We start from the raw sequence: 19,887 nt of genomic DNA, 5'->3' as shown, positions 1-19,887 counted from the left end.
TTTTCTTTTCATATGAAATTTATTTAATTTTGGAATACACTGAAATGTACTACTTTTTTTTTTTTGGGTTGATGGGAATATCCTTTTAGAATGCCCTTAGATGCCTACTTATCAAAATCAAATAATTATCAAATATTTTAAATGAAATAGAAAGATAATTTATATCTTTCTTTTTTTTCTTTTAGCAAGGAATTATAAGAGCAGGAACTCCAACTTATATTTACTAGTGATGATATATTTTCAGTCATTGAATAAAATTAAATTGGGCAACTCACATCATTCTGTTTGTTGTTTAAGAAAATAAAAAATAAGAAAAAAATGTATTTAAAACATAAAACAATTTTATTTATAATTTTATAATTATCTTATAATGTTTGACTCAATTATTTGATTTAAAAAAATTTAATAAATTAAAATTTATAATGATAAAGTAAATTAAATTAAAAAAAAATTGAATTAAATAAGACTGAATTAGTGTAATGGTAAATAAAAAGTGAACTTTTGTAGCATAAATAAATCTGAACACAGTATATATTAACAACAATTCTTGAATGAAAAGGTTATGAAAAGTTTATTTACCCATTTTTACATAACTAAATATTTTAATTTTTTTTAGTAGTTTTAAAAAAAAAAAAAAAAGAAATACTAACCTTATATTTGTTAAACTAATAATATGTATCATCAAATCATTTCTCATTTTTATCCATTATTATTCACAATAAATTGGACCACAACTATCAAGAGATTTGATATTATTTTTTTGTGTAAGCATGAATCTCTTTAAATTTTGACATGAAATGTTTATGGTTTACTTTTCATCAATAGCCAGTGGTTAGTATTTTGATTCTAATTAAAATATTATCTTTTTTATTTATATTATTTAGTAATATAATATTTATATTTGAGAGAATAATTTATAGAAATTATTCTCTCTAATTTTTAGATGTTTAAAAAAAGTTTTGATAAAGATAAATAAAATGATATCACTATTTTATTAAATACTTTTATTTTAGATCATTATATAAACAGTCAATCACTAACAATTAATATCTAGGAACTAAGAGTTAGTAAAATAGCTGATGGCTACTTAAAATAACTAATAGCTGTTAGAATAGCTAATATTATCGAATATGATTTATGTATAAGTAATTTTTTTTTTCTTTCTAAATGGTGGAACTCATTTTTAAAAAACAAAAAAGCAAATATGATGTATTTGCTATATATTATTATAATTAAAAATTATGTATATTGTGTATTTTATTTACTTAGCAATTAGTATATGATATTTTTTAAGTATTCATTTTGAATAACATCCATACTTTTATGTTGGCATGACTATTAGGATAAATTATAATGAAATTTACTTTATTTCTATTTTTTAAAAAATAAATTATGATAATAGTAAAATTTTAAAAAATATTTATGAAAATTTATGGAAATTTAAAATATTTTCAGACAAATAATTAAAAATGAGAAAGTGAAATTTGAAAAGGTAGCAAAAAGGAAATTAAAAGAGTTTGGTAGTATTTATCAAAAAATTGTGGGGTTATAATGCAAAAATTAAAAACCTTTTGTTTAGTGCATTTTCAATCTCAAAAACGTAGACAATTTCATGGCCACGTTCAAAGCCACTCAAAATCAAAAATCTCTCTCAATGAAAAAAAGCTAAAAAATAATCAATAAACCCAATTCAAGAAGAAGAAGGAGAAAAGAATGGCTTTTCTTCTACCAAACCTCTCTCCTTCTCTCCTCCTCAACTCCAAATCCTCTTCTTCAAGAGAAAGAGAGAAACCCATCAATTGCCAAGCCCAAAACCAAACACTTTCTACTCATTTTCAATCAACAACAGCTATTTCCACAACCATATCATCAACTAAAACAAAACCCTCTAATACTAACACCTCCCTTTCTCCTTCTCCACCCCAGGGTGCGCAGGTTAAGACCCCATTAGGTTACCAGGACGAGCAGCAGCACCAAAGAGATGACTTCTATGTCAACCTTGGCCTAGCTGTACGTACACTCCGTGAGGATTTACCTTTGTTGTTCACCAAGGACCTTAATTATGATATTTACAGGTATTTTTTCTTTTCTGGGTATCTCTTATTTCCTTTGAATTGTATTTGATTTGGAGAAAATTTTGAAATTTCCAATGGATTCGGTACTCTTTTATTTTTCTCCAGGGATGATATTACTTTTCTTGACCCTTTGAATACATTCGCTGGCATTGAGAAGTACAAATTAATCTTTTGGGCATTGAGATTTCATGGGAAGATGTTGTTTAGAGAAATTTCACTTGAGGTTTATAGGATTTGGCAGCCCTCGGAGAATGTAATATTGATTAGGTGGAACTTAAAGGGTGTGCCAAGGGTTCCATGGGAGGCCAAGGGACAATTTCAGGGCACGTCAAGGTATAAATTGGATAGAAATGGAAAAATTTATGAACATAAAGTGGATAATTTGGCCTTTAATTTCCCTCAGCCACTTAAACCAGCTGCTTCTGTATTGGATTTGGTGGCTGCTTGCCCAGCCAGTCCTAATCCTACATTTTTATTTGGAAATGTGGAGGTTTATTCATCGTCCTGGGTGGAGTTTTATCGTGCGGTTAGAGAGACTTTGAATCAAGAAGGTTGCCAATTACTGCTGCAAGATGGTTTTGTTACTTGCTCATAGTTTGTGAAGTATTTGAAACATGATGTACATGAAGAATTTTGATTTATCAAATATGTATTAGTAATGCATTATAAAATGAACAGTATATCAAAGGATTCCAACTATTGAGTTTGCTGAAAGACATATGTACATAGACAAAGATGCTAAGACTCCAATGCACTTTTGATGTTAGTGGGGCAGAGAAGAAGCTCACACATATTTGGTAAGCTCATATAGGTTAGATATGTATTTATACTAAATCTTCAGTTATTACTTCAATAATAGGGCTCCTTCTTTTTTTCCAAACCATTTTGTTCCAAGTTAGAATCTTGTAATTGCATATAGAAGTGGGACAACAAGTTCAGTTTATGCCTGCCCTTCATTGTTTTTGAACATAAGTCCTTTCTCTCAGAGATTGTCCATTCATATCATGTTGATGTTGTAATATATAATTCTTGGCAATTATTTTTTAATGAAATCTCTAAGCTTGTCATTTTCTTAAGTTTGTAGAAAATGGTTATTATAGAATTTAAGTAATTTTTAAGTGCTAATCACTATATACAGCATGAATGAAGATGAAGGGAGGCATGGGTAATGTGTTTCATCTGACTCAAGCATTTCAGTACTTTACATGGCATGTGATGTTATATACAATTTTGTTTGGTTGGGCTTCTCTTCATAGTTCTTGTAATATATGTTATTGTGTATTTGAAGAGCCATTTTGGCTGCTGCAAGAGTGTTATCATTGTCTCAGATTATAGCTTCAATTCTGTGCTAGTGGTCAATACTTTTGTTCTTCCTACAATTGATTTGAATACAGGCCATGCTGTGATTGATATTAGATCTTTTTCTCATCCAAATAAGAATAAAGGTCCAACCTAATTTACTAAGTGTGTTATTGAATCTATGCCTGAGGCACAAGGAGCACAACTTCTAGCGCCTCAATCATTGAAAGGCGGGCAACCTTGTTGAGGGATGCACCTTATTGTCATGGTGCACAGCTCTGCTATCATTGGCGTAATTTTAAAGAGATATCACTTTTTTTCTCTTTGTATTTTTTCTAAGAGAATGGAACTCCTTTGACTTTTTTGGAATGAGATTAACCAACTCCTAAGATTTGGATGTCTTGAGCTGTCCTTTCTTCTATAGATTTCCTATGATAATGGTTGTCATGAGCTTTTGTAGATTTATTTTGATGTGGTTGTTAATTCAACTCTATTTGCGCCACCCTTTTCTCTCCCCAACTTCCCTCTTTTTTGGGTTTTTTTTTTTTTTTTTGAAATATGGTTTTTGTTTTATTTGGACTTCATCTTATTTTATTTTTGCACCTCACCCACTCTTAGGGTCCAAGACTCATGTGCATTCTAATGCACTTTGTGCCATAGTTATTAAAGGCTTAAGACACACTAAGGCGCCAAGGAATCCTGAAGCCTAGGCGCAAGGCGGAGGTGTGCACTTGGGTGAATTGAGGTACAAAAAGAAAAATTCATAAAAGTTAAATAAATGTGAATATTCTATCAAACTTTAAATAACATAAAACTAAAAATAATAATAACTAATAAGCATTTAAGTGCTAATGTATTAACACTTGAATAGTCTTTTAATGTCTCAAAACTAAAATTAGGCAATTATAAAATAGTTACTCTTCAATTTTCATCAAGAGTAGCATCATGATCTTCTTCATCTTCGTCTATGCCTTCATTCTCTTGATACTCATCTTTAAAATCAATATCTTCATCATATTCCTCATATTTAACAACTAAAGGAGTATTATTTAATTCTCAAGTTAGTGGATGATGTTTTTCCTTTTTCTTTTGGCATAGATAAGTATAAAAAATGGTAATATGGGAGGTTTGTGATCTCGGTTGTGGTGGTTCGATGAAATTTTGGTAACTAGTTATCACCAACGATACTAATTTTAAAAACTTTCTAGTGTTTCAATATTAGATTCTAGTAGATCGACAAATTTTGAGTTGAGTGGTAGTATTTTTTGTTAATGGAAATACTTGTCGAATGTGGAAATAAAGAAGGCATGTGTTTTTAGAGCCTTGCGTTTGGAAAAAGGCTCACTCCTAGGCACAAAAGGTGAGGGTTTGGTGAATGTTGTTTGCCTTTCTCCTATAAAGGCACTAGGATTGGAGCCTGGTGAGCCTTGAGGATGAGGCGCACATTTAGTAACTATACTTTGTGCCTTTAATAACTACATATAATATGATATTTGTTTTCATTATAAATGTCTTGCCTCCCCCTCCCTTCCCATCCTCTATCATCATCCCCTTCTTCAAAGGATGAATTATTCCCCAATATTCCTTTTACTTGTTTTGTTGTGAAATATGGTTTTACAAAGTTGATGTATTAGAGTCGTCAAGTGTAAAGTTCAAATCCGAATTGTACTTGTTTTGTTGTGAAATATGGCTTTACAAAGTTGTAAAATAATTACTCTTCAATTTTCATCAAGAGTAGCATCATGATCTTCTTCATCTTCATCTATACCTTCATCCTCTTGATACTCTCCTTTAAAATCAATATCTTCATTATCTTCCTCATATTTAAGAACTAAAGGAGTATTATGTAGTTCTCAAGTTAGTGGATAATGTTTTTCCTTTTTCTTTTGGCATAGATAAGTATAGAAAATGGTAATATGGGAGGTTTGTGATCTTGGTTGTGATGGTTTGATGAGATTTTGGTAACTAGTTATCACCAACAATACTAATTTTAAAAACTTTCTAGTGTGTCAATATTAGATTCTGGTAGATCGACAAATTTTGAGTTGAGTGGTAGTATTTTTTGTTCATGGAAATACTCGTTGAAGGTGGAAATAAAGAAGGTGCGCCTTTCTAGAGCCTTGCGTTTGGAACAAGGCTCACTCCTAGGAGCATAAGGCGAGAGTTTGGTGAATGTCGTTTGCCCTCTCCTATAAAGGCTCTAAGATTAGAGCCTGGTGAGCCTTGAGCCTAAGGCACACCTTCAGCATTGTGCCTTTAATAACTACATATAATATGATATTTGTTTTGATTATAAATGTCTTGCCTCCCCTTCCCTCTCCCTCCCCATCCTCTATCATCATCCCCTTCTTCCAAGGATGATTTATTTCTCAATATTCCTTTTACTTGTTTTATTGTGAAATATGGTTTTACAAAGTTGATGTATTAGAGTCGTCAAGTGTAAAGTTCAAATACCAATTGTACAAGTTTTGTTGTGAAATATGGATTTCCAAAGTTGTATTAGAGTCATCTTCAAGGTTATGAAGTGTCAAGTTCAAACCCCCAATTGGAGCCAAATTAACCCAAAAGAAGGTTGATTCAATATCTGCACATATTGGTTTAGATTGGAAAAGCTTATATGCGATACCAACATGCCATCATTTCTTTTTTTTTTTTTTTAATACAATGTTTGCTTCACTGATTTCTTCTTCGGGGTCCTGTTTGACCCAGCGAATGCATGAATTAACTTGTCACATTAAAGAGAGTTGTCTCAATCTTCATGATAAATTAAATGAAAAATTAGTCCAAAGTGTTTTTTAATTGAAAATAATTTTCTCAATCTGCATGTCTTATTATTTTTTATATTCTTTAAGCTACATCTGACTCTTAGGATTTTGTCATGAATTTAATTTTATTACTTGATGTGAAGTATAAAATGCATTGCCTTTTCAAGTGAAATGAATATGGTAAATGTTGAATCTATTAGCAATGGATCTATCTTAAAAGGTATTTAATTGAACGAGTCCTAAACCTGAATGAAGAAATATCATTATTTAATATTCTTGATTGAATAAAGAGGAACTTCCAACGTATGCATGTAATTGTAAGCTGTATGATTCTTATGAGTTACGTTTAATATTCAAAACAATTCCTAGTGAGCTGCAGATTGCAGAACAAACCTGATGTGCATGTTAGCGACATTACTAGTTTGAGCCAAAACGCAGTCAATCAATAATACTGAATCTAAGGATACGAGATTTAGAGGTCAAATTCAATTGAAAAATAATAATAATAATAATAAATAACTGGGTTTAGTAACTTTTGTATTGGCTTGGCTGGAGACAAACAAGATTTACAACACTCAGTCATTAGCTTCCAAGTAACAGTTACAATACATGAACAGCAACAGAAATCTCAAAGATTTGATTTCTTGCTACATATTTATCATCATGTAAAATCACAAGTCATAGGTTAGTACCATCAAAACCAAGAAAGCTGAAAGTTTCTTCCAATCCATCACTAAAAGTTATCAAAGAAATTTGAAAAAACAAAAAATACATGATAGGTGAATGCATCTTCCCAAGCCAAAATCAAAGCGGAAGCTTATCTAAGGGCTTTAACGTAGCAACGCTACTGAGATCAGGCCTCATGTACTTCTCATATGTTACTTTCAAATGTGATGTCCTTGCAGCTTTTTGAAACCCTAATATCATCTCTGCACAATTCCTGCAATAATGAGCATGGACTATTATATTCATCATTAATAAAAAAGATGGTGCCAACATACAACATGTAAGAACCACAAGAAGTTCAACAACTTGATCAAGATTGGCAGTTGCCACCATCCCAGTTCCTCAATATTAACTTTGATGGAGCAATCAATTCTAGTCTTGGTTTTAGCAGTAATGGACTTGGGGTTCATGATTCTGATGACCTATTGATTCGACAAGCTAAAGCTGTATCATGGGATGGGAATACAGACGCTAAAACATGGAGGATATGGCTATTATCAGGGATAAGATCTTTGTTTGTCTAAAGGATTTTGCGGGTTATCAAGGAGATTCTCAAAGCATTGTTGGTACTGTGTTTGGAACAATTCTGTCAGATGTTGTTTCCTGCTGGAAGTCTTTTTTTCATCTTTCTTGCGAATGCAATTGTATTTGGAAGCCACTCTTTTGCTGTACCTTGTTATTTTATGAATCCACATCTCCCAACTACCTTTGGCAACTAAATAGATAAAAGAATATTGATGGAAATGAATCTTAACATATAATACCTGATTTGGGAGACTTCATAGCGTGTGTGTTTAGCAAGAAGAGGAGTCCAAGCTGGATCTACTTGCAATGTACATCGAGCAACATAGATGGCTGATGCACATAGCATCGAAGGCTTAAACTTCAAAGCTTCATATTCAACCAAGCTCAGCTCAATGAGGTAGAATGACAGATGTCCAAGTTGGGACTGAAATTCAGAGCAAGAATATTAGCAAAACTAAGGCCTGTTTGCTTGTGGAAAATAATTTTCTGTTTTCTCTACAGTTTTCATTGGAAAATTGAGCTCATTTCCTTAAAAAAAGTAATTTTCCATTTGGAAAAATGTTCATATGTTATGAACAGAAAACCATTTTTTACTTGGAAAATCAGAAAATATGTCATACTGTGATATTTTCTCTCACATGTGATCACTTAATTTACAATTATGTCATCACTCTCTTATCATCTCTTTAAAATTAGTTTTTTTTCCCTAAACAATTAACTTTTAAAATAAAAAAAAAATATATGAATATTAAACAGTAATGGACACAAAATAGCAAAGTGGTAAAAAAATAAAATAAAAATAAAAAATGAAAACATAAATGGCAAACACATTTACAAATATAAGAAATTAAAAAGAAATAGCTACATAACCAACTCAATTTACAAGTGAGAAACAAAGAAATTTAAAATAAAATAAAATGAGATAAAATAAGATGAAAAGGTAAGAAAAGTAGCAAAATGGCCAAGGTTGGGGGGTCTGAACCTCAAACCATGGCAGCTAAAAGAATGAATTAGGGAAAAAAATGGAAAAAAAAAAAAGGAGAATGTGAATAGCGCAAAGTCCTTGCATGGGTTTTCGTACTTAAGTATAAGGCCCTTAAAATTTTAAAAACAAGCCATGTTCACAAAGAAGAACCATTGTAAACAGATTTAATTTGTTTCCATAGGTAAGCTGTAAATATAGGCGTGCATGAATACGTTTGTACTTTGTACAGATAAAACTAACCTAAACCGAATTCCTTGGATTGAAATTTGTTCTAACTGAAATCAATCATTTAAATATAGAAACCAAGCATCTCAGTTTCAATATTTTGTTTTGGCTTTTCTGGTTAACTGGTGTAAACCAAATACACCAGCAAGTTGAAAGGATGAATCACTACAACAACGGGCTTATGTGCATCCAAGGAAAAGAGCATATTACATTAAGAGGGGGTAAGACCTTTTATAAAGGTGGAGGCCTTGTTCCTTTCCACATTCAAAATTGCAGTGGGATAAGCATCCCACAAGTCATTTGGAAGATACTTGTGAGATACTTCCCACATGAAAAGATTGTAGCAATTAAGGGAGAAACCTCACCTTATAAAGGAGGATGCCTGCTTCCCCATAAAGCAATAAAGTTCCATGCGTTATTTGTTTTCTTATAGCTCACCAACTTCAAAAGGTTGAGCATTAAGGTTTAACCATGGAAAATTGGAGGGAGTGTTTATTTCTAGAAAACTAGACTAGTTTTCTGGAAAATTTTTCCATAAAAATTTTAAAATAGAATTTCATGTTCAAATTTGGATGTGTTTTTAAATAGAGTTGAAAATCAATTTTCCTGTTTTCAAAACTTACAACCTTCCTTAGAAAAGAGGTTTAAGATGTTTTCTATGATTTTCTTTTATCATAAAGGATTTATTTTCCTGTTGTTCGATGTTGTTGACTGAGGTTCAACTCCCAGTCTCAACACTTTATTTTTCTTTTCTTTTCTTTCTTCCTTTCATTTTTTTCCCTATTGCTAAAGTTGGTGCTTCAGCTATTTTTTCCTTAAAAAAAAAAAAAAAAAGAAGAAGAAGAAGAAGTGCCAAGGCTGAAGAGATAACTTAATTGTAAACTAAATGATACTGTGCATTAGAAAATAGACAAGAAAAACTAACTTTTTTAGCATGTCTTATAAACTTTAAACTCTTTGGCTATAGAAACAATTATAATATGATTTTTTTTAATTTTTTGGGAAAAGATTTTCTATTTTTAGCAAATTAACATGTTTTCTGGGTATTCCATAGAATTAAAACGGCAACAAAAGTTTGAAAACGAAAAATAGTAAACATAAAACTATTTTCCGCTAATAAAAAGGCCAGAAAAATTTTGGTTTTTGGTTCTCAATTTGGAAAACTATCAGTCTATCACATTTAAACGTGAAATTGTTTTTCCTATGTTTCTTGGAAAAGTTTTCCAAAAAGTAAGTTATGTTTTCTACAAGTGAACAAATCTCCAATTGTATGTGATCAAAATATTATTCATCACTTGAAATTATCCACTATCTGATTAATATGAATATAATTGTACCTACATTACATTCTGAGATGCAGGAATCCAGTATGAATTCAATTATTTGGACTAGTATAACTTGAGGGGATTTTATCATTAAGAGTTTATCAAAAAACCAAAGTCAGCTATTAAACCTTTCGAAAGACGCCACATACCTCCAGGTCAGTTTGAGCAGCCTTAAGAAACCTCAACATGAAGACATACGGGGTAGGCGTATTTAGACGAAACTTCAATTTCTTAAGAATAAGCTTTTCCTGAAAACAGAACCCAACAAGCAATATTAAGATGAGGCCATTTCTAAAATTTAGACCATCATCTTTCAGAAACGGTTTAGATGCTTCTTTAATAAAAGATCCTTGTACAAAGTTCTATTATAACAAAGATATAGTTCATAATACAACAGAAGGGGGAAAAAGTAGAGAAATTTCATCTTAAACAGACTATAAATTCTAACACTCCAACTCCTCTCCTCCACCCCCCACTACCAGCTACCAGCCATCAACGCAAAAAGAGAGAATACAAACCGGAAGAATAACTCTTCAATACTAGTTTGATTTAATAATATATGATAAAAGCCTTTTCTTTTTACTATAATCTCAATTTCAATTAAGAAAATTTGACAAATAGCAAACATATATGATATACCATGGCAAGCATTTCATCTCTCGTGTATGACTGAGCTGAGATGCTAAGTAAATCTTTGATCTGTATTAGAAATGCAGAAAATGATAGGTGAGCATGAAATTTAACAAAAACCAAATTTAAGAAAAAATCAAAAGACTCGCATAAAACAGTGCAAACTTGAGATATCATTTTTTACCCTAGGATGCCAGAAGTCCTCATATTTTGATGCCAACAACAATGCTGTAAGACCCACCAATTGCATTTGATTCTTTTTAATTTGGACTTGTGACAGATATTGATCTAACAATATGACCATGAGATACAGTGTTTCTTGCATTAATTCAAATTTGAAGTGTACCTATAACCAAAAGAGAAAAACAATTCGGCACATGAGATAAACATAGTTGGTTCCACAATGGATCAAAAAGGAAAAAACCTAATGAAAGAAAGGAAAGATGCAGATAAATGAATTCAAAACAATGGTTGTATACTTCAATTAGCCAGTTGATCAATATGCCCCGCATTTGAGGTGTAATTTCTGTCAGAATTGACATGTAATTTGCCAAAGATAAATTTTGTGCCTGCAATAACAAACCACATTATTATATGCAAAATCTCATCAAAAGCCAGATGGGTTAAGAGCTAAATAAGCAATGAAGAAATAGGAAAATATAACAAAAATATTTTATTTAATAACTGTTCAAAACCATAGGCAGCTTGCAAAAAAAAATTAAAGAAAGAATAGCACAGTAACTACACCACTTAGCATGCCCAGTGCCATAAAAACCAAATATGATAACAAAGCAAAAGTCATACTAGTTGATTAAAGGACTTAAAGATAATGTCTTATCATCTTTCTCAAAAAGGTATACATTGAAGAAATGAGTTGGATCTTACAAAACATGTCAACACCACTGAAGACAGAATCATTCTGAAAACCAACCAGTTAATCATATGAAGAAGGTTAAGAGTCAAAGGTCCAACTCAGGTCAAACAACGGCATAACTAAATATGCACAAGTAAAAGATAGTACAAGTTTGAAGACAAATAATAAATTAATTAGTAAGTAATGTATGAATATGTATATGATACACATGTTTTATTCACAAAACCTTTTCTAAAGATAAATAAATGAAGTATTCAGTGTTGTCAAGAGGCACCCGAGCGCTCGCCTAGATGCCCAGGTGAGGCAAAATCTAGGCAAGCCTCCACGCCAGGCGCCTTCAACTAGGTGCTGCCTAGGCCCCCAAGCAAGGCTTCAGCAGGCAATTTTTGTTAAAAAAAAAAAAAAAAAAAAAAAGATAAGTTGAGAAAGAAAAAAGCTAACCTTATTTGTTTTCATCTTTTGACATCCACACGATGACTATAGAATTAGAATTTTGAATTTGCATGACATAATGAATGCAATTGAACAATGCATCTAGAATTTCAAATTATATTATGTGCCTTATGGTTTTTACTTTAATATTTTGTGTTATTAGAGGAATGCTTTTGATCTTAAAACTTAAAACATATATATATATATATATATATATATGAAATATGAATATGAAATTAGGCAATTTATTGATTGTGTAATATGTTAGACGTTTTTACATTGTATATTTAATTATTTATTATTTTCGAATAAATTAGCACCTCACTTCGCTTGACCAAGCGCCTAGGCGAGTACCTAGTGCCTCAGGCGATAGAGGACCTTCTTGCCTTAAGGCCGCCTAGCGCTTTTGACAACACTGAAAGCATTCAAAAGAAAAGGGAAAAGGTGAAATGAAAAGATAAAGAGTTTTGTAGTGCTTGTGGATTACATACTTTATTGCTAGACAAATATCCTCATAAGCTAATACTCAACTCAACTAAGTCTTAATCTCAAACTAGTTAGAGTCGGCCATATTGATCCTTTTTCTCCCCTAAAATAATAAAAGAGAACAAAAATATAAATATTGACGCCCAAACAATATAGCATTTATCAAAAAGGAAGTAGAAAATAAGTAATGCATAGCTCAAGAGCATGTGTTGGCCTTTACCAAATGCGTGCAGCATGGATTCTAGTCATAGGACAAGATGCATTTGATTTCTCTCTTTTTAATTTTTTTTTTTTTTTTTTTTTAACTTACAAGAGACCTAAAGTGATGATATCAAGGCTCTGCTTGTGAGGCCATTTTGATAGTTGGTCAATGCATTTGAACTCTTAACCAAACTGTAATAACACAAATCTCCCATAAGTGTTAGTAAGAGTTGCTAGTTCATGGGCTCTATCATTCTATACACTCTTTAGAACAACACCTAGAATCATACCATATTCTCATATGAGATCCCAATATGATATGAATTAGTCTTTATGGGTACACAGGACAGGATGGTACATACCAGCCTTTCCTATTTCACATGCATATAAGCCATATCCAATATAGCATGTTACAAGAATGTAGAAATAGTCATTATTCATATGAAAAAGCATGAAATAACTCCTGTTATCCTCAAAACAAAAATTATGATAGCAGCAGTCTGCGGAGATAACCATTGTGGTTCTCTGGTTTTGCTGCAACACACCAATGCATGACACTTCCTGCAGAAGCACAAATATTTTCCCATTTTTTACTCAACCCAATTATGAAGTTTTTTTTTTCAATATATACATCAAATTTGATTGCAACCAAAAGGCTACAGACTCAATTCTCTTCCAGTACACTTGATATAGCCTACTAACTGAAAACAGCCTTTTTAATATGAATTGGCTGTCAAACAAATATGCCCGGCAACATTGACTAGGAAAGAATGAAATATGTGATGCCAAGTTAAACATTCAGTTTCTTTATGCCATGTTAATAGAACTAATATGGCCCAGCAATTTTACCTGTTAATGGCTAAAATTCTCACAAGCTGGCCATGCTTACTATCATTTCCATTTAACTTAGTAGACAACAAAAATTACTGATAACTATGATGGCATCCATAGTTTCATCAAAAACCATGAATGGGATTAAACCATTTTACTCAAAAGATGCATTACAGCACCCAGAGAAATAATAAATGAAGACATTGAAGCCCAATCTAGCCAATAAGGTAAAGCATGATCAGAAAGAAGTGTAGAACAATGAACTTTAGTAAATAAACAATCACCTCTGAAACCCAATAAAACTGATAGATGTCATCAACATATTCAGCAACTTCAAGCTGATTACAATTATCATCTATACATGGCACTTTTTCTTGCTCGATAACTTCTCCATGTTCCACTAATAACTGCAAAATAATGGAGGTAGTCAAATAAATTCACAAGAAATGAGTTATGCATTACTATATTAAAGTAAGGCCCAACCTTTGATCTTGCCATTAATGAAGTTGTATAAGATCTACGACGATCAGATTTTCTCTGGACAATGGCATCTGGTTTGTTTGCAGTTGACTTGCTAATACTTTCAAAGGACGGTTCTTCAGTAGCTTCATGGGAAACCACCACAGGAATATTGTCCAGAAGAGAAGATGTCACAGATTCATCCTTTCTATTAGGCAAGACTGCAGCAATGGATATGGATTTTTTCATAGCTGATGTACCCTTGGATCTTAAAGTCCTATGAGCATTGGGCACACTGATAGCAGCCTTTATTGCGGGCTGGATCATGAAATACAAGAAAGCAGTAAATATTACTAACAACAAGGACACATGATCATTAAGCCTATAATGATTTTATTCAGAACTATGAGCGGGGAAAGAGAGATTCTTAGTCACCTGCTATTTCTAAGAGCACAATAAAGTGTTAGCTTAGCCAGTTGTTTAACTACAGATAAATAATGATTTACGAACATAAGAAGTAATTCTCAAGGCCAGTGCACATCTTTTAAAGGTAGCCAAAGTCATTATTTATGGTTAAACCTTTGCCAAAGACATGTCCAGGAATAGAAAAGATGCTATTGCCTGGCATGGCTTTAACTACTACTTTTGGTCATAGAATCCATCAGCCTCCATACCACTAAGAAGTCAGAAGTAGCAATCTGAGTCACTTTATTCCAATATAGTATAATACGAAAGAGAACATGGAAAAAATTCATCAAAGAGCAAAAATTATTAAGATATTACACAATTAAAACAGACAAATAAAGGGTATGGTTAAATACAATTTGGCCAAACTGTTTGTCTCGAGCTATTACAAGAAGCTGTTCAATCAATTAGCACAAACACTGGAGTTATGCAAAACAGCAAACATGAATCAAAACTGGATCGCAAGAAAAGGAAAAAAGAAACAGAGAAGAAAAATAAGAAATGCAACATACCTTGATGAATTTTCTGGACCCGCCATGAGCCTTCACATTAGTTTGATCCCTGGAAACCCAAGTTTCACATGGAAAACCAATTAATCTAAGCATTTTACAATCAACAACTCACAAAAACAAAGAAAGTTTCTTAGCTATGATTCATTAATGACTTCTTGAAATATGGATAAAGTGCCCAGAATTTCAAGAGATTTTAATCAAAGGTAATTTCTATGTAATTGTCTCAAACTCTCAACATGGTATGGTTGTGACATTAAGATGTCAGACTCAAAGTACTAGGAACACAATAAAATATGATTTATCGAAGGCGAAAAAGACTTTAGGATGAACTGCTCACAAATTAAGATTCACGTGCAAGTCAGAAATGTGATAGTCATTGTGATATTAATGATTGTATTGTGATATTAAGATGATAGATTCAAAGTATTAGGACAACCCTAGCATCTGATTTATTGAAGGCAAATAAGAATTTAAGGATGAACTGCTCACAATTTAAGAGAAAAAGGGCAAGTCAGTATGTGATTGTCATCATCATGTTGTGCTTTGGTTTCTGATACTATAAGAACGATAGCAACATTCAATTAATTTAAGTTCAAAGTTGAATGCTACAGTTTTGCACATGTAAACAAATGCTAAAGAATCAGTAGCAATATTTGCAAGATAATAATTTGTATTTAACAGAATTCAGGTCATTGTGACTCACGTTCTTATGAAGCCATCACTCACTTTGTTCTTCTGTAGATGGCTCCTACAAATGCTCACTTTTGGCACTACATCCTTTCTTGCTTTCACCTTACCTGTATCCAAAATGAGGAGGAAGAAACAAAAATTGGAAAACAAATGTGCACACGTTTTGGTCAGTTGACTGCCAGTGGAACTACAGAAACGTAAATCACTGCCACTTACCAGAAAATCCACTATTTCTCTTAGCTTTCCCCAAGCCTTCATCATTGTTCTAAATTGAAAATAAAGAAAGAAGCATCAGAAGAAAAACATAAAGGGCCAACAATCAGATGAACCCACAATGAGAAGATAAAAATCAAGATAGTTCTAAATGGCAATTGCCAATATTTTTCTTCAAAATAAGGATGTATATAATGATATTACAACAACCTTTATTTTACTTGTATCTGTCTGGTTCACTGTCATTAACACCGGTAGAGACTTCCTTCAAGTAGACATGGATAACAAAATCTCAAATCAATGAGAAATATATCATTATTGTAGCAGAAATTTTAAATAATGCACAGATGCACAAACCTCATTGACATAAGTGAGTTCCTTGCACTCCTGATAAGAGAACATAATTTAGAAACATATTCAAAAAATAAAGTTCCAGTAAACATTTGGTCACGTAAGAGATTTGCAGAAAGTGTCATAGTACTAACAAATTTGAGGTCCTACCCTGGAGTGCCAACATTTCAATATGGATAAGAAAAATGAAAAATTTACAAATACCTGCTGTTATTAACAATAACAACAGATTCACAGCCACGGTTCTTCGTGTTCATCCTTTGATCATCTGACAAGGCACTTAAATCTTTAACACCTGTAGGCCAGAACCAGTTAATACCCAATTTAATGCTTAATCGGAAAAATCATGGCAATGTATGTATGGTGACTCACCTTCCCTTGTAGCATGAAAGTTGGTGACTCTTTGTCCTATATTCATTCTTCCCTAAATTATAAAATAAAAAAATAAAAAAATAAAAAACATGATCAGTATTTCACAATTATAGGGACAAAAATGAAAAGGACAAGAACAATTGTGATATTTTCCAGCCAATAATTTTTGTCAACAATTAGCTAACATGATGTGGAGAAGTAAACAACCAGAGACAAGTACAACAAGAGATCTATTTTCTTTTTGCAAACCCAAAAATACAAATGATGTTATTGTGCAATAGAGTAAGACAGACCTTTTTGGAAAACCAAATGAATAAACCCAACTCACTTAATCAATACTATAACTCAAAGTACATTCAAATAGGCTGATCTCACCAGATGCTTTTGACAATAGGCTGCTTTAAAGGAAAGGATAAACCAACAGAACTATTTGTCATTGCTGGGTAAAGACTACTAAAGAAAGACAAAAGCAGTATAAAAATGAAATTGTTTATTAAAAAAATCCATTGTAATTTGGTTTTGCATACCATTGAACATTTTCTTGATGACATATTCACAGTCCTTGATCTTGAACACCCTGTAATCCTATAAAGATGATAAACAAAGAACCACGCAAACATTAACTAACATCAGATACAAGAAAACAGTCGAAAGACAAATGAACATAGAAACAATTCTTAACTTTAGTTGTCCTTATATAATTTGTATGTATCAAACTGGAAAGGGATAATATTGTTAAAACAAGTAATGCTCAAAAGAAATTGTGTTTCAAAAGTAAAGACAACTAGATAAGAAAAAAGAGAAAGGAAATTATATGATCACATCCACTTCATAATTACTTTAGTTTTCATATCCACTAGATAGGAAGAAGACTATGCCTTTCCTTTTCTTTTTTCTCATTCATTTTCCTCAAAACTCAGAGTGAGAAAGAAGAGTGGTTTGTCCAGCAGGCAAGCATAGCTAAATGACTCAGTTTGTCTTTCATAAATTAATCTCTTATGGAAACTTTTAAGAATAATCAGCAACTATTCCAAGTTGATAATGTATCTCATAAAATATGATAATAAAACTTCTAGGGCAATTGTACAAAGAACAAAAAAAGGATCCCAGCATCCTATGCAATTCGTGAACAATACACAACCATACAGTGGGCATAAACTACTCTTAGATTACAAGAAAGTAAGCATACCACTGAAAAGATAAAGACACTCACATTGTTTTGGAGCCATCACATGTAACATTCCTAGAGAAGCTGCTCTGGACATTACTCACATCAGCTAGTGCTTTTCTTCTGACATTGAAATCTTGATTTACTAAAAAGGTCCAATATAGAAGTGCAAGAATGGTTAAAAACAAAAAAAAAAAAAAGAATGCATGATTCAATAATCAGTACTGAAATTTTTGGCTTAAAGTGAAACCATACCAGAACTAACAGACTTGCCTTTGATATTCTTTGCAAATTTTGAACCCCCCTTCACATAAAAAGTTAAATACAACTATAAGAGTAAGCAATTAAAAGTGCTGCAATTTTGAAGAAGTTATTTGCATTCTCACCCACATGACAATAAAACTAGGAGGAACCAATAAAAGAATGAAAACACATTTACCTTTGAATCATTTGTTGCATTTGAAAGAGCTCCTTTGTTAACTGGTACGGATGTTCTATGGAATTTTATTCAATAATAACATCAGGGAAATATAGAAGACCAAAAGAAAATAATTAATTTTTTCCCTAATCTCCAGTAATTAAATCAAGAAATAACCTCAACAAAATTGAGTCTAATTGAATGATAATCTTTTCCGCATTCAATACCATGTATAAAAATACTAAGATACAAAATTTAATATCTTTTAATTATTTTAATATCCCAGCAACATGATTCTACTCTTTTTGTTTTTTATCTATAGATCCAAAGTAAGCAAAAGACACTATTAAATGGAAACTTATACAGTTAGTTTAAATAAGAGGAATTTGTCTTTTTTGCAATTTGTAAGCCAAAAAAATGTAATCTACAAACACAGATTTCCTTTTTCTTTTACATCTATTTCAAAAGTATTTATGAATTATCAATTTAACAGTGCAGACTGTAGCATTGCATACCTTGCAGGCGCAATGCTCTCTCTAATAGATCTGCAGGAAAAGAAGATAAAATTTTTATTGTTACTTATCCATTGTCAATTGAAAATACTTCCACAAAGAAGTGAAAGAACTACACTTACATGCCACCGACATCAACCTTAGCCTTTTCGTTATCTGTATAAACTTTAAAATTGCTAACAACTGCATCAAAACAAGTTTTAAAAGAAATAGCATTGGTAACAGAAAACATTCAGAAATGTAAAAATATAAGCTTAATTGAAAGGAAATTGATGAAACCTTTATCAGTCCTATGACAGCGGGAATCTTCAGTAGCACGATTGATGCCCATTTGAACTTTCCCCTAAAAATTTACAAGAAAACACAAGTTTGACAAAAAGAAATGAAGAAAATTAATAAATGAATCAATAAATGGGAAAATAAATACAGTTTGGTGCTTTTATTTACCTTGGCAGCCACCATTTTTTTGCTTACTGGTGTGTCTTTTTTACTTTGCAGCTGATTGCATTATTAGAAAAACTTTGCTCAGTCGAATTGCTTTACCAAAAATCAAAGAAAACCAAAAATTTCAGAATTAAAATATCTGCATATAGCAGCCACGGAAGAGTATTATGTAACATACGAATTTAAAACATAAGTGAATTTTTGTTCTTTCTCCAAGGCCGGTTGATTAAATTGATGAAGAACGCAACTCCTATTTGAGGGGGGGAAAAAACTAAATACAGAAAGAACCACAAGTAGGGCACTTAAGAATAAAAGGGGCAAAAAAATTCCAAAAACCCTAAATCTACCATAAAGAAGTTAATTCTTCCATTCTTGAAGCAAAAAGTAGCAGATTCAGAATCAAATTCAGTGAAGCCACATGTATACATTGAATAGGGTTACAGAAATTGAATTGAATAACGAGTTAAATAACAAAATTGATACCTTAACTGATGAGGTGTTCCAAGAAATTGAGTTTTTTCTTGAGCGATCTTGAGAGAGAACAAGTGTCTCCTTTTTCACACCCAAAGCCCATGTTTTTGTGTTACATTCCCGCCTCTTATGTCTTCTTTTCAAAATTGTTGTGTCTTTACGTTTATACCCCTCGATCGGAGTTTTGACTTCCTTGACACTGGGAACTCTAAAGTGTTCCGACCAATTTTTTTTTAGTTATTTTTTTAGAGAATGTTTTGTATTTTTGGAAGGTTAATAGCACACGCACGGAAAAATATTTTTTAAATATATTAATTAAAAAATAATTTAAAATTAAATTTAATAAATTTTAATAATAATAATATTAAAATAATAAAATAATTTTTTAAATTATTTTTTATAATTTTAGTTGATTTGATTTCAATTGAAATAT

At 31.8% G+C, this 19,887-nt stretch overlaps 2 protein-coding genes across 4 annotated transcripts; one reads left to right on the top strand and one right to left on the bottom strand.

Moving 5' to 3' along the window:
• Positions 1-1,608: 1,608 nt before the first annotated feature.
• Positions 1,609-2,955, top strand: LOC110658489 (uncharacterized). The gene is made up of 2 exons (XM_021816126.2): positions 1,609-2,075; positions 2,181-2,955. Exons 1-2 carry the CDS (start codon positions 1,714-1,716, stop codon positions 2,668-2,670), a joined length of 852 nt encoding a protein of 283 aa, XP_021671818.2. The 5' UTR covers positions 1,609-1,713; the 3' UTR covers positions 2,671-2,955.
• A 3,734-nt stretch (positions 2,956-6,689) lies between these two features.
• LOC110658488 (putative cyclin-B3-1) lies at positions 6,690-19,653 on the bottom strand. Of its 3 annotated transcripts, XM_058130135.1 has the most exons (25): positions 19,467-19,570; positions 19,162-19,233; positions 18,987-19,037; positions 18,819-18,882; positions 18,662-18,722; positions 18,543-18,572; positions 18,049-18,103; positions 17,865-17,913; positions 17,655-17,754; positions 16,969-17,026; positions 16,442-16,493; positions 16,274-16,364; positions 16,076-16,105; positions 15,929-15,983; positions 15,722-15,770; positions 15,519-15,612; positions 14,816-14,864; positions 13,863-14,156; positions 13,664-13,786; positions 11,035-11,124; positions 10,740-10,901; positions 10,565-10,624; positions 10,075-10,173; positions 7,630-7,814; positions 6,690-7,079 (listed from the first exon to the last, which is right to left on the bottom strand). In XM_058130135.1, the coding sequence occupies exons 3-25, from the start codon at positions 18,999-19,001 to the stop codon at positions 6,944-6,946; spliced, it is 2,001 nt and encodes a 666-aa protein (XP_057986118.1). In that variant the 5' UTR covers positions 19,002-19,037; positions 19,162-19,233; positions 19,467-19,570; the 3' UTR covers positions 6,690-6,943. The 3 variants fall into 3 exon arrangements, with proteins under 3 accessions (XP_057986118.1, XP_057986117.1, XP_021671817.2); XM_058130134.1 differs by lacking the exon at positions 19,162-19,233 and having other exon boundaries at positions 19,467-19,653; XM_021816125.2 differs by lacking the exon at positions 19,162-19,233 and having other exon boundaries at positions 18,987-19,076; positions 19,467-19,594.
• Between the last annotated feature and the right edge of the window lie 234 nt (positions 19,654-19,887).

Source organism: Hevea brasiliensis, chromosome 11, assembly GCF_030052815.1.
Source record: "Hevea brasiliensis isolate MT/VB/25A 57/8 chromosome 11, ASM3005281v1, whole genome shotgun sequence".
NCBI lineage: Eukaryota > Viridiplantae > Streptophyta > Magnoliopsida > Malpighiales > Euphorbiaceae > Hevea > Hevea brasiliensis.
Note: the sequence above shows the minus strand (reverse complement) of the source record. Positions and strands in the feature narration are given on the sequence as shown.

What these genes read in the sequence shown, in the direction of transcription:
- LOC110658489 (XM_021816126.2), top strand. Translation starts at nt 1,714, where the DNA reads ATGGCTTTTCTTCTACCAAACCTCTCTCCTTCTCTCCTCCTCAACTCC. An exon ending in CTTAATTATGATATTTACAG is followed by an intron (nt 2,076 to 2,180) that starts GTATTTTTTCTT and finishes ATTTTTCTCCAG; the next exon opens with GGATGATATTACTTTTCTTG.
- LOC110658488 (XM_058130134.1), bottom strand. An exon ending in CTGTCATAGGACTGATAAAG is followed by an intron (nt 18,723 to 18,818) that starts GTTTCATCAATT and finishes GTTTTGATGCAG; the next exon opens with TTGTTAGCAATTTTAAAGTT. An exon ending in CTTTCATGCTACAAGGGAAG is followed by an intron (nt 16,365 to 16,441) that starts GTGAGTCACCAT and finishes TCTGGCCTACAG; the next exon opens with GTGTTAAAGATTTAAGTGCC.